The sequence below is a fragment of the Macrobrachium rosenbergii genome, chromosome 6, assembly GCF_040412425.1.
Source record: "Macrobrachium rosenbergii isolate ZJJX-2024 chromosome 6, ASM4041242v1, whole genome shotgun sequence".
Classification (NCBI taxonomy): Eukaryota; Metazoa; Arthropoda; class Malacostraca; order Decapoda; family Palaemonidae; genus Macrobrachium; species Macrobrachium rosenbergii.
In genome coordinates, this window is record NC_089746.1 from 56,251,284 (window position 1) to 56,264,011 (window position 12,728).

General features: G+C 35.1%; 1 protein-coding gene across 1 annotated transcript; it reads left to right on the plus strand.

Annotated features, from left to right (window-relative positions):
* The first annotated feature begins 213 nt into the window (after positions 1-213).
* On the plus strand, positions 214-8,384 carry LOC136839604 (thyrotropin-releasing hormone receptor-like). The gene is made up of 6 exons (XM_067105884.1): positions 214-380; positions 4,374-4,526; positions 5,345-5,603; positions 6,063-6,183; positions 7,418-7,564; positions 7,915-8,384. The coding sequence occupies exons 2-6, from the start codon at positions 4,382-4,384 to the stop codon at positions 8,299-8,301; spliced, it is 1,059 nt and encodes a 352-aa protein (XP_066961985.1). The 5' UTR covers positions 214-380; positions 4,374-4,381; the 3' UTR covers positions 8,302-8,384.
* Positions 8,385-12,728: the final 4,344 nt, after the last annotated feature.

The window sequence follows — 12,728 nt, forward strand, 5'->3', positions numbered from 1 at the left end:
ATATATATATATATATTTATATATATATATATATATATATATATATATATATATATATATATATATATATATATATATATATATATATATTTGTGTATGTGCTACGAATGTACACTTGATCACGTCACATGGGCTAAATTCGTTTCGTTCTGGTTGCATCGGGCACATCCTGTGCTGAGTGGTTTCAGGTTCTTTTCAAGTGACAACGTTCAGTTTCCTCTCGTCGCCTGAAAGAGTAGAATTACTTCAGAACTGCTTCTTATACGGAGACAGAGGAGGAGGAGGAGAAAAGCTTCTCCGTTGTACTGCATCTCAACTTCAAAACAACTGCGAAGAACAAAAGCACGACTTTAAGCGCATTTCTTGTAACGAGGAAACTGGTAGGTCGGCAGGTGATAAGATAGTCAGCAGCTTCTCATTTGAAATTCAAGAAGAAGATCCTCTGCTTTATGTGGTTTGCACTTCAGCTTGTTTTCTTGGCGTGTAAAATTTCACTCATGTCAACAAAATGATAAATCAGAAAGTGGTACAAGAAAGAGTTGTAAGTGAGAGTGTCACTGGAGAGGATTGTTTACAATTTCTTAGACTAACAGAAATTGTTTCAGAGGATAATAACGTGTGTGCTGCAAAAGCGCATATTGTTTCCTAAATCCTAAATCTTTCAAGAAAGTACTACAAATTCAATATGAATAACAAAAAATTAGGAAGTACGTGTGGGGTTTCTCGAAGTGTTCGCATCCACGCAGTGTTTAATATCCCAACGTCGTTCGTGTTCAGAAAAATCTTCAGTGACAATTGAGTTTAAATCTGATAAGCATACACTCACATTCACACACACACATACACACACACACACACATATATATACACACACATATATATATATATATATATATATATATGTGTATACACACACACACACACACACACATATATATATATATATATATATATATATATATATATATATATATATATATATATATATATATATATATGTGTGTTACAAGGAATATATGGAATCCAGGGATTTCATGAAATCCCTAGAAAATTTGTGGAATGACCAGTTCGCTTAGGAACACGGCGAAACAGTGATTCTTCCACACTGTTTTGCCATGTTTAGTACTAGCCCCGGGTGTGTTAAATGTATTTCTCCGTGTTTAGTACTAACCCCTGGGGGATCAAATGTCCCTGAGTGTGTGAGAAATACACGAATGCGCTTGGTCAATTCCTTCTTCCACTTCTTTCTCCAGCTCTTCGACAATATATATATATATATATATATATATATATATATATATATATATATATATATATATATATGTATGTGTGTGTGTGTGTGTGTGTGTGTGTGTGTGTGTGTGTGTGTGTGTGTGTGTGTGTGTGTGTGCGTGGAGAATAGAAGGAAAGCATATCTTCATGAATCACACAGAAAGGTTGATAGGTGTGGAGCAGTGTGAATTTAGGTAGGATAGAAAATGAACAGATCAAGTTTTTATAATGGAATAGTTATTTGAGACTGAAATGATGTAAGGATGTATGATTTAGGTGGTAACTTACTGAATCTGATATTAAGTTTTTTTTTATGATGATATGGAATATAACCTTAGAATATGTAAACAGAAGAGTGGTTGATTTAGAGCAAAAGCTCGTCAGAGCACGGTGCTATACCTTTCCGTTGCCATTTGTTGCCTATAAGTCGACAGTGAAGTAAGATGTCAGAAAGGACAGGAAATGTAGGTGCGAACTGTTTTCTCATAACAAAGGAAGCCATAAATGAAACCTGGAGTGGCTGATGCTTGCAGAAGAAGTCTGCTAACTGTGATACTAAATTGAATTAGCAGTCACAAGTAAAAGAGTTTGCAAATTACTTTTTTTCGTGATAAAAAAAAAATGTGAATCAGTTTCCTTTGATATTCTGACGTCAGTATGTTTTATGACGAAATAAACTAAAATAATGCATTCTGCAGGAAATGACGATGCTCAGAATCAACTGAAATAAGAGAAAAATCTAATGACGTTTATAGTGCCGATTCAAGAAATGCAACATCAGTAGTGTCGATAGTCATGCTTGGTAGGAAAATTAGTCTTGATGTGAAAAGAGAGCAAAGATAACATCCGAGTCTCAGGGAAATGAACTTTTAGGGGAGAGGGCTTCTGCTCTTGCCACCATATTATTCATAGGCTCGCGAAGTGCCCTAAATCATGTTGGGTATATTCTCTCTCTCTCTCTCTCTCTCTCTCTCTCTCTCTCTCTCTCTCTCTCTCTCTCTCTCATGGTATACTAGAAACATTTGACTCATTGTGGAAGAGGACGTACAAAGTAATTTCTTCGAAAATTTCTTTGGTTTAGTTTTAGTTCTTCACCCCTGTCGATCAATTTATTTTTTGTTGGCTACCGATAATATTGACATGGGAGTGATCCATTGCTACTAGGCCATTGTAACCTTCTCTTAACGCTTGCTTATTTGAGGTTTGTATCTACTTGCGAAGGCAATATTTACTCCTTCAAGCCCTCCGCTGTGCCTTTTAAATGCTTGAAGACGGTCCTTTTTTTTTTTTTTTATTTTTGGCAATGGAACTGCCTTCAGAAAAGTACGGAATGTGCTTAAGAGATTTGGGTCTCAGTGATATAAACATTCCTACTTAACATATATGATCGTAAATAAACCAAGTTTCTTCAGCATGGACTTTCTTAATCCCCTTTTGACCCTCTCGTGCCAACTCCCACCCCAAGTACCCTCCCCTACAATCACTCTACCTGTACTAGTGACCCTGTGTTGAGGATTTAACCTTACCCAGTACCATCTATTACTTCTTGATACCTGAGGGTATGTTTTTCATTACAGTATTCATAATAGAAAAATCAAGCCTGAAGATGTATTTTTCAGGTTTTTGGAATTTACAGTTTCGCCTTAAAACTTATGTCCTAAACTTTTGTATAATTTGTAATTACAAATGTTTTACTTATTTATTGCGGCATGATAGTTTGGCAACAAAGTAATATTAGGTGTATCTCTAAGTTAAATAATGATATGTAATATTCTATTTTACTTGGCACTTGATACTACTACTACTACTACTACTACTACTACTACTGCTACTACTACTACTAATAATAATAATAATAATAATGTTGATGATGGTGATGATGATGATGATGATGATGATGATGATAATGATGATGATGACGATGATTAGTATAAGTGGGAGACATGGCGTATTAATTTCACAATAAAGATAATAAAACCTTTGGTAGCTATTCTTAGCCATTACGATTAAACAAGAAAGAGGATTTCGAAGAGTTCATTTCCTGTGTCACGCCGGCAATGTTATCAGAAGACACTTCTCATAAGAAGAGTGAGTCTACTACAAAAAAAAAAAGTAAAAAATAAGATCACTGCTTATTTTATGGTATTACCGAGCTTGTTTTTAATTTTCTGTAAAAGAAAACCATTGTGACGGCTTTGTCTGTCCGTCCGCACTTTTTCTGCCCGCCCTCAGATCTTAAAAATTACTGAGGCTAGAGGGCTGCAAATTGGTATGTTGATCATCCACCTTCTAATCATCAAACATACCAAATCGCAGCCCTCTAGCCTCAGTAGTTTTTATTTTATTTAAGGTTAAAGTTAGCCATAATCATACTTCTGGTACCGTTGTAGCTACCAACAACACAGGCCACCACCGGACCGTGGCCGAGTTCCATGGCCCGAAGCTAAGAGTTGCATGAGTCGTGGGTGAGGCCACCACCGGACTGTGACGGAGTTTCAGGGGCCCCGGCTAAGGGTTTCATGGGCTGCGGCTGAAAGTTTCATACAACATTATACGCTGGACAGAAAACTTGATTGTGCCGAAGAAACTGCGGATCATTTTTTACTTGTTTTGTTCTTGTTGTCAGTACTGCCAAAGAGGTTAGATATCTGACCTTCTGTTTGTTTATCGTTCTACCTAAACTAACAAATGGAAAATAATGAAACTTTGTGAAAATAATTTGTGGATGGCCCCTTGTCGCGGATGTCACTGTCGGTTTGCCAGCTTCCTTCCTTTGTTTATCTATTATTTATTTATTTATCAAAGGAATCAAGCCAAATTTACTGCCCTAAGTGCTTCCAAACTTTTGAAACCTTAGCAGCCTTAGTTAATTTTCTGTTACATTTTGCGGGAATCCTGGCGGTCTTGCTCTGAGTGCTCTGTGATCCCTCTATCCCCGCCCCCTCTCACCTCCACCGTTCCCTCATTCCAAAATCTTTCATTACATTTCTTGCGAATGTTGATTTCTTCAATGTTGACTTCAGTGCAAATTCTAGCTATGCAAGAGAATATAAATTAATACACGTCCTCTTCTGAATTTGTCTTGTTTTTATTTATTACAGAAAGAGCAATGGCAGATAGTATGGGACAATCCTTGTCACCTCCAGCACCAGCGGACGCTGATTTAGTTGATGAAGAAACTTCAACAGCGGGAACCGATTCCCTTCTACCTTTTAGCATAGCCTTGTTCCTTACGTGCACCATGGCTCTCGCAGGTGAGGAAGTTTCAATTTTATGGCCCAAAACTCGTAGGTTGTAGATACGAACCTCACTTTCAGTGTTCTGTTCACTTCACGCACGCCACACACACACGTGTACATATATACAGTATATATATATATATATATATATATATATATATATATATATATATATATATATATATATATATATATATATATATATATATATATATATATATATATATATATATATATATATATAAACTGTATATATACATACATACATACATATATATATATATATATATATGTATATATATATATATATATATATATATATATATATATATATATATATATATATATATATATATATATATATACATACTGTATATATATGCTTATATATCCTTGATAGCGTGACAATATATTCAGCTAAGGCCACAGGAAAAATAATAGGAAAGTAGTACCACGCGCTTTCGTGTTATTTCAACACATTTTGGAGGGACAGTGCTAAAAACACCGAGAATATCTAGCAAAGTAAACATAAAAGCTGAAAAAATGGAAACACAAATGTTCAAAATGAAAGTGCTTGGTTACTCCTTTCTTTTATTTTTCCTGTGGCCTTAGCTGAAGCTGAATGTATATATATATATATATATATATATATATATATATATATATATATATATATATATATATATATATATATAAATATATATATATATATATATATATATATATATATATATATATATATATATATATATATACATATATATATATATATATATATATATATATATATATATATCATATATGTATATATATATATATATTTATATCAACAGCAAATATCTTCATGATCGCCTCAATCATAAATTCGAAGACTCTGCGCAGGAAGAGGTCGACTCATTTCACGGTCAGCTTTCTTATCTCTTCCGCTTCCACGGCTCTCAGTTGCTTGAACATCGTTGGACTGTCATGGATTGACAGTTCTGAGGAAGAAGACGAGGAGATTTCGTCTTTTGTCTGGACGGTACTTTTCGGTCTTCTCTGGAACTTCGGCATTTCGCATTATTTCACATCATGCGCTCTTGCTTTGACCAGGTGAGCATTAAGAAATAGATTACCAGAGATAATCTATTTATTAGGAGGATAGATAGATGAAACTATAGTTTATTTCAGTGTTTACAAATTACAAGGAGAAAAACTAGAGTGATAGATAAATAGAAAGAATAGAACTGGTCTTTACTTATCGTTCTTTGGCAGTGACCAGGTGTGACCTAGCAAAAGGTATATAAACCCGACGTACAAACATAATTATAGATAGACAAACATAAAAAGAGCGAATTGATCTTTTAACTATTAAAAACATTACAAAGAGAAATAAACGTAGATTTTAACCAGTTATTAAACAAATAATTCTATTTCATAGTTTCTGTAACAGCGTCAAAAATTATTAAAATGAATATTATCTCAACATTATACAACCGAAAAATTCATATAAAGAAATTGCAAGCCGATTTTATTTTCAGTCTGAATGATCAGCTGACGCATCTCTTACAGATTGATGGCAATGATGTGGCCACTGAAATACCAGAAGGTGATGTCCAGCAGAATCGCCAATGTCCTGATTATTTTTCCATGGATGTTTTCGGGATTTATCTGCATGCCTGCTTTCTATGGAGTAAGTGTTACCATGATATATTGGCTATGCTATACATGCAGCTGAACTGGTTTTGAATTAGACCTGTATAGTCTTTTTAGTTTCTTTTTTTTTAAGCAGATACTTTGCTAAATGCAACCAAAATCATTTAAGCTCAATGTGATTGGCGGAATGAGGATTTGTCAATGAAATATTTGCGGACCTATTGATTCTTTTGTTTTCATTCATGGGCTGAACCGTTGTTTCTATTTTTTCGTTAGTGTACAAAATTATATAAGATACCAGGACAACATTTTTGATATGCAGCTGTTGGGTACATGAAAATATATTAAAAAAATGTATACTTTCTTTCCAATTCTACAATGCATCAACTAGTCAAAAACAAGATTAAGCAGTTTTGATAATGGGAGCGGACATCAGAGGCGTATATTGATTGTCAACTCAAAAAAATACGCAACCCACACAAATAAAACACATTATGTTTTTACAAAAGTGTTGTCACTGCTAGAACGAGTCACTGTCTCTGATTTTTGGGCAAAGTTCAGAGATCCAAAACAGAACTAAACAACCATTCAAATCTACCACCTCTGCTGGCAGTCATTGTGTAAGGGTTCTTGCTGGCATAAGTGTGCGACTTGTGGTTCTCAGCGGTCAAAAACAGCTGATTAACTACCAGGTACACAATTAGCGGCTTAAGTCAGCAGAGGTACAATGGGAGATGAAACTTACTAAAGCCTCTCACTTGGTTGGGAATCGACTCCAGGATTCCCTCCTGCCAAAGGGAGCAAACTAACTATTGGGCTGTTAGAATGTATATAATTTATATATATATATATATATATATATATATATATATACATATACATATACATATATATATATATATATATACATACATATATATATATATATAGATATAGATATGTAAATATGTATATATAAGTATATTGTCACTATAAGATATCCAATCAATGTCTTCATGTATTACCATTTGGTTGTATATAACCATATTCTCATTTACTTTCTTATGAGCGGATGGAAGAACAAAACAAATCGTAAATTAAATCCTTTTCTTGACGGCTGACTCGAATCGAATATTCAAGCTTTTGTAAAAGCCGGGTTCTTGATCAAATACATCTCAGGCTCTAATAAATATGTACTGAAAATGAGCAGATGCACATTCAAAGAATAATGTGAACGACAGGTCTTTCGCTACTCATAATTACAATTCTAATTTGACTTTGACTCTTTATAGGTCCTGGGTAAACCAGACTCGAAGATGTTTGAATTCACACCAGGTTACAAAAGGTCAGAAAAGGTCAGGGCAATGGCTTACATGGCCACATCTGTCGGTGGTCCAGTGGTAATTGCCTGCATCGCATATGTTGCAATGTTTATTCAGGTAACCTCTTCGGTGTATTTGTTTTTCCGTAAAAGGAATTTGTTTATGAAATACCATCCCACCTTCAAGGATGCAATAATGAGGACGTATGTTGCGTATTGAATAAAGAAGCAAAGATTCACATCTTGAAATCTGAATCTAGGTTAGATTAATCTCGTGTTATATTTTACGTATACCATATGGCACGTTTTATATCAAACGATGATTTAATTTTTGTTATAAAAATCAGTTCGATGTTTTTCGTTTTTAATCCTCTGTTTGACAAATAACCTTCATACACTTATTAATTTCTATTGTCTTGCTTTCCCTGATTATATCTAGCTCAAAAGCATTATTCATTATCATTTTAGGCCACCAGATCACAGTCTGCAACCGACTCTCACGAGCTTGGCAACAACCATCATATTTCTCAGTGGCAAAGTGGTTTAACGAGGGCTTTGCTCGCAAACATCATTATCCATCTAGGCTGCAATATCCCTCATGCAATTTGCCATGCAGTTGACAGCTTCAACAAGAATCCTGTTTTCAAAGCAACAATCCACGTCATCTGTTCAGTGCAATATATCCTGGATCCCATGATGTTCTTTATTGTTGCCCAAGAATACCGAAAGGCAGGTCTTGAGCTACTGAACTGCGTGTTTCGTAGGGGTCAAAGGTCGGTGCCCACCGCTTCAGAATCCTACGGAACGTCTCACCGCATGAAAACATCGGTTCTGCAAAACACATGTGATTTGTAGGGCAGTGAAAGACTGTATCACGTCAATAAGATGTCTGTAAAAAAAAATGAATACAGAAAATAATAAAAGGTTCATCAAGGATACTCATTGATTGAATAACTTTTCCTTAAGCGTTGTAAAACGATGTAAGTGCAAACCAACCGGTTAAATTATTTGTGAAATGATTACTTAAATATTCCTCTGGAAAAGAGCATAAACAGATATTCACTAATGTAGATTTTGTGATATTATCTAAGAGGTGCCTTCTTTTATTAAGATTTCAAGGGCCAAAACCTATGCCACCCGAAGAACAAGGATATGAATTTCCTAGCAGAAAGATAATGATGCAGAGATCAAGAAAGAAAGATATGTTTAACAAATGAAGATATTTAATATCAATGCTAACAAAATTCGTTTGACTGGGATGGAAGCCCCAGAACCCTTCGGGAATTCCCAGAAGCCTTCGGGATTCCCAGAAGCCTTCGGGATTCTCAGTGTGCATTCAGAAACACAAACATGACAGAGTTTTAATATTATACTAGCTGACCAACCTGGCGCTGCCCGGGAAAACTGAATGACAGTGGATCATTTACCATGGAAAGGAAGTAACACGTGGTGTAGTTTTGATTAATATGTTTATTTAAAGCAATGAATTCTAGGCGGAATTATTAATCACAAGATAGAAAAGCATTTTCAGTGATAGTACACATACTTTACAGGCGAAAGAATTCAAAGGAGATGCAGGAAAATTTTCTAAGCTTGGGCCTCAATACCAGTCACATTACTCGGCCCGACACTGAAAAAGTCACACGCCGGCTCGCCGCCGTTACTTTGCACGATCGATATGATGGTGTACGAACCTACGTTCCCGACACTCCACGTTTCACACCAGTCCAAAATATTATCCCATGGCTGGGTCTTTGCTAGGAGCCGCAGTAAATAAGGTACCCTGGAGGGCGGGGGGACGGATGGAAACCCAATCGAAAACCTTCCTTGGATCAAATGAGGCCCACGTGTAAAATTTTGTCTATATCGGTCAAGCGGTTCAGATTTCTATAGAGCACAAGTTTAATGCATACAAGTTTACAAGTTTACTTACATTCACATTTATAATTTATATATATATATATATATATATATATATATATATATATATATATATAAAATATATATATATATATATACATATGTCAGGACTTCTAATTTATCACGAGACAAACTTATAAATAAATGAATATATATATATATATATATATATATATATATATATATATATATATATATATATATATATATATATATATACATACATACCCACACACACACGGACAAGTAGACGAGACCTATATTTGAGACGATATTTCAAACACCCTTGTTGGTTTGTACATCAAAATAATTTTCGTATAAAGGACAAACGAAAACGTAACCGTACAGTGTGGATTAACTCCAAGTTGTTTTCGGAAGGCAAGCATCAACGATTTCTATACCTTTGATAAATTCACTACGTCTAGATATTAAAATAAAATTAATTCCTTTATTTGTCTTATGTTAAGGAAAATACAGGATTCTTTTTGTAAATACTCATAAAAAGTTGAATGTTAAAAATGGAAAAAAATATTAATTTGTCCAAATTAACTCACAGTCTATCTATAAATAGTGAGCAGTATAGCATACTCACCGTAGTTGCAAAATAACTTGGATGCAACGTCTAATATCCTGTGTTGTTAGGAAAATATATATTTAATGAAATTACAAATAAATTTTCGCAATAATGTACTTAAAAATAATAACACAGAGACGAAAGAAGCTACTTTACTTCTTAAATTATATAAAAAATCAATAACGATATCACATCGACTTACAATCGTTTTTTTTTTTTTTTCACGCCTTCAACACATAAAAACGGCATTAAAACTCCCGCCAATCAAGAGCCCCGTTACAGTGAACCCCAGGCGCGATTTAAATGCCCTGATGGGGTTCAGAAGATTCAGGTGTCCGCTGACTCACGCAAATGAATTGTGGGACGGGGCGGGGAGGAGAATGATTTAAACCATTCTTTCGCCGGGAAGAATTTAAAGGTAGTCATTCAAACTGAACTGAGCTATTTGATTCAACGGAGTTCAAATGACTCTCCCTTTTTTAAAGCTAGTGGCGGTGTTGCCATTTGGTATTAAGAGATATTTTACTAAAATCTACTTTTAAGTATTTTTTTAAAAATTTAATGAGATTTTATTGTTTAAAATAGTTTTTAAACTTATGTCAGAGTTAACATTGTTTAAAATATCTGATGAAAAGGTAACATATATATGATATTTCATGTTTAATGTAAGTGTCTCCTGGCGTGAATTAGTTAGATCATAAGGAATGTAATATCAAAGATTTCTCTCTCTCTCTCTCTCTCTCTCTCTCAGTGTCTGGCATTTGGTCTACTACAACCTCTCTCTCTCTCTCTCTCTCTCTCTCTCTCTCTCTCTCTCTCTCAGGAATACTGAGATGGGTTTCAGAATCATTATTTATTTCTATTGAAATCTGAACCTCACCAGAGGTATCAGTGTATTTAGAATGGAGAGAAAGCATAAAGTAGCTAATAAGCAAATAAAATTCAACTAAAAAATAACCTGCTAAAAAGCTATTTCTCCATACTACCATAGGCTCAATGAGTGGACAGATAGCCACAGAAGCTCTGTGGGCTGATGGAATCACACAAAATGATTGTTCATTATAAAATACAACAATAAATTTAGCAGAACATATATGGTCTCTTAACCTGTAGGGAGAACGGAAGTATGAGGTTAAGCTATGTCATGTACACAAGGCATTTGCTCTGCAAAGCAAAATCATTGCATGGGAATATGAGCGGACACACACAGCGGAAGATAAAGAATAGAATCAGTGGAAGTAATACAACAAACAGGCTGTAACCTTAGGTGGTAAACTGTGACAGGATATGGTATCTGGGCCTATAAATAAAAGGAAGGACAAGTTACAGACATACAGTGTGATATCACCCTTGATGGTACTAGGGAACCAACTGCCGATAGCAGATTTCGAAAAACAGGAGGAATTTGATATTTAAAACAGCATTTTACTGAAATTTCCTTCTACTTATGATTCAAAGTATATGTATGATTTATACACACACACACGAGCACACATATATTTATACATATATATATATATATACATACACATATATGTATATATATATGTATATATACACACACATATATATATGTATATATATGTATATATACATATATATATTTGGAAAGATTTGTATATTAATCAGCTACACGAGGAGGTACACAGAGGTCATGTCTATGGGGGAATGTGATGTAGGAGGATGCTGATATTGACTAAATCGATAACAGAGATCAGCTGCAAGTTTCTATGTTCATTTTATCATGTTTCTTGAGGCATATCCACTGATAAATTATACAATATTCAGAACTGCTTCGACAACAATGAGAAGCATTTAAAGAATCCAACGAAAGTAATGTGAACCTTATGAAAAATCACAACAACCGAAATCTAATCTACAGTGAATGATATTTCCTGTGATGTCATGTGTGGTAGCTCTTCAGCTGTTAATTTGGATATCCTTTTTCTCTTCCTGTTGATCATATCCTTCCGTTTCGAGAACGTTCTAAGAGCCATTTCGATCTCCGGACCTCATGGGGAAATGACCTCTCGTTTTACGTTTGCTGTGAAACCAATAATGATTTTAATGTGAACAATTTTCTTTTCTGGTGATCTTTTCAAATTAAAAAGAAGATAATTACCCCTTAACCTAGGAAGGAATGCAGGTTTGTTTTCCGATAATACCTTGCCACTTGAAGCATAAGATATACACATAACCATTCCATTTCCTTAGTTGGACTTTTCAGGGTACTGATTAAGGCAGGTCGGTGTTAATACAATATGAGTTCTGCCACAGATCACGTTTACGTGGAGGTGGATTTTACGTCCAAACAAAGGTATGTTGATTGATGAGTTTCGTCGACATTTAGGTAAGTCGACTTAAGCTTGTCAGTGAAGATCGATTGCTCTTGTCCTGGGTATTGAGAGAATGAGGTAGGAGCCCCTGTATCGACACTTTAGAGGAGCTTTGTGGGCGTCATTTCATAGGATGACGAATATGCAGCATTCTAAGAGGTTATCTAGCGTCGCTGTCGAATGGGAAGAGTTCGCCTGAGATACAAGTAGCTTCGCCAAATACCATTTCACTGGCAGAGGTGGTGAGATCTTTTTTGAGAGCGATGTGGAGGCCGAGAAGGACCTAGGCTAACTGTGACTTCTATGAGGGCCCGTTGCGTCTAGGGACAACTGGCGTTGGAATTATAGGTGGTGGTTTGGTGGGTGTTTGAAACCAATAACTGTCCAGGATCGTCTACATCCCTGAGATGAAAAAGAGCTCTCTTTCGATGTCATATTATCGAGAACGCCAT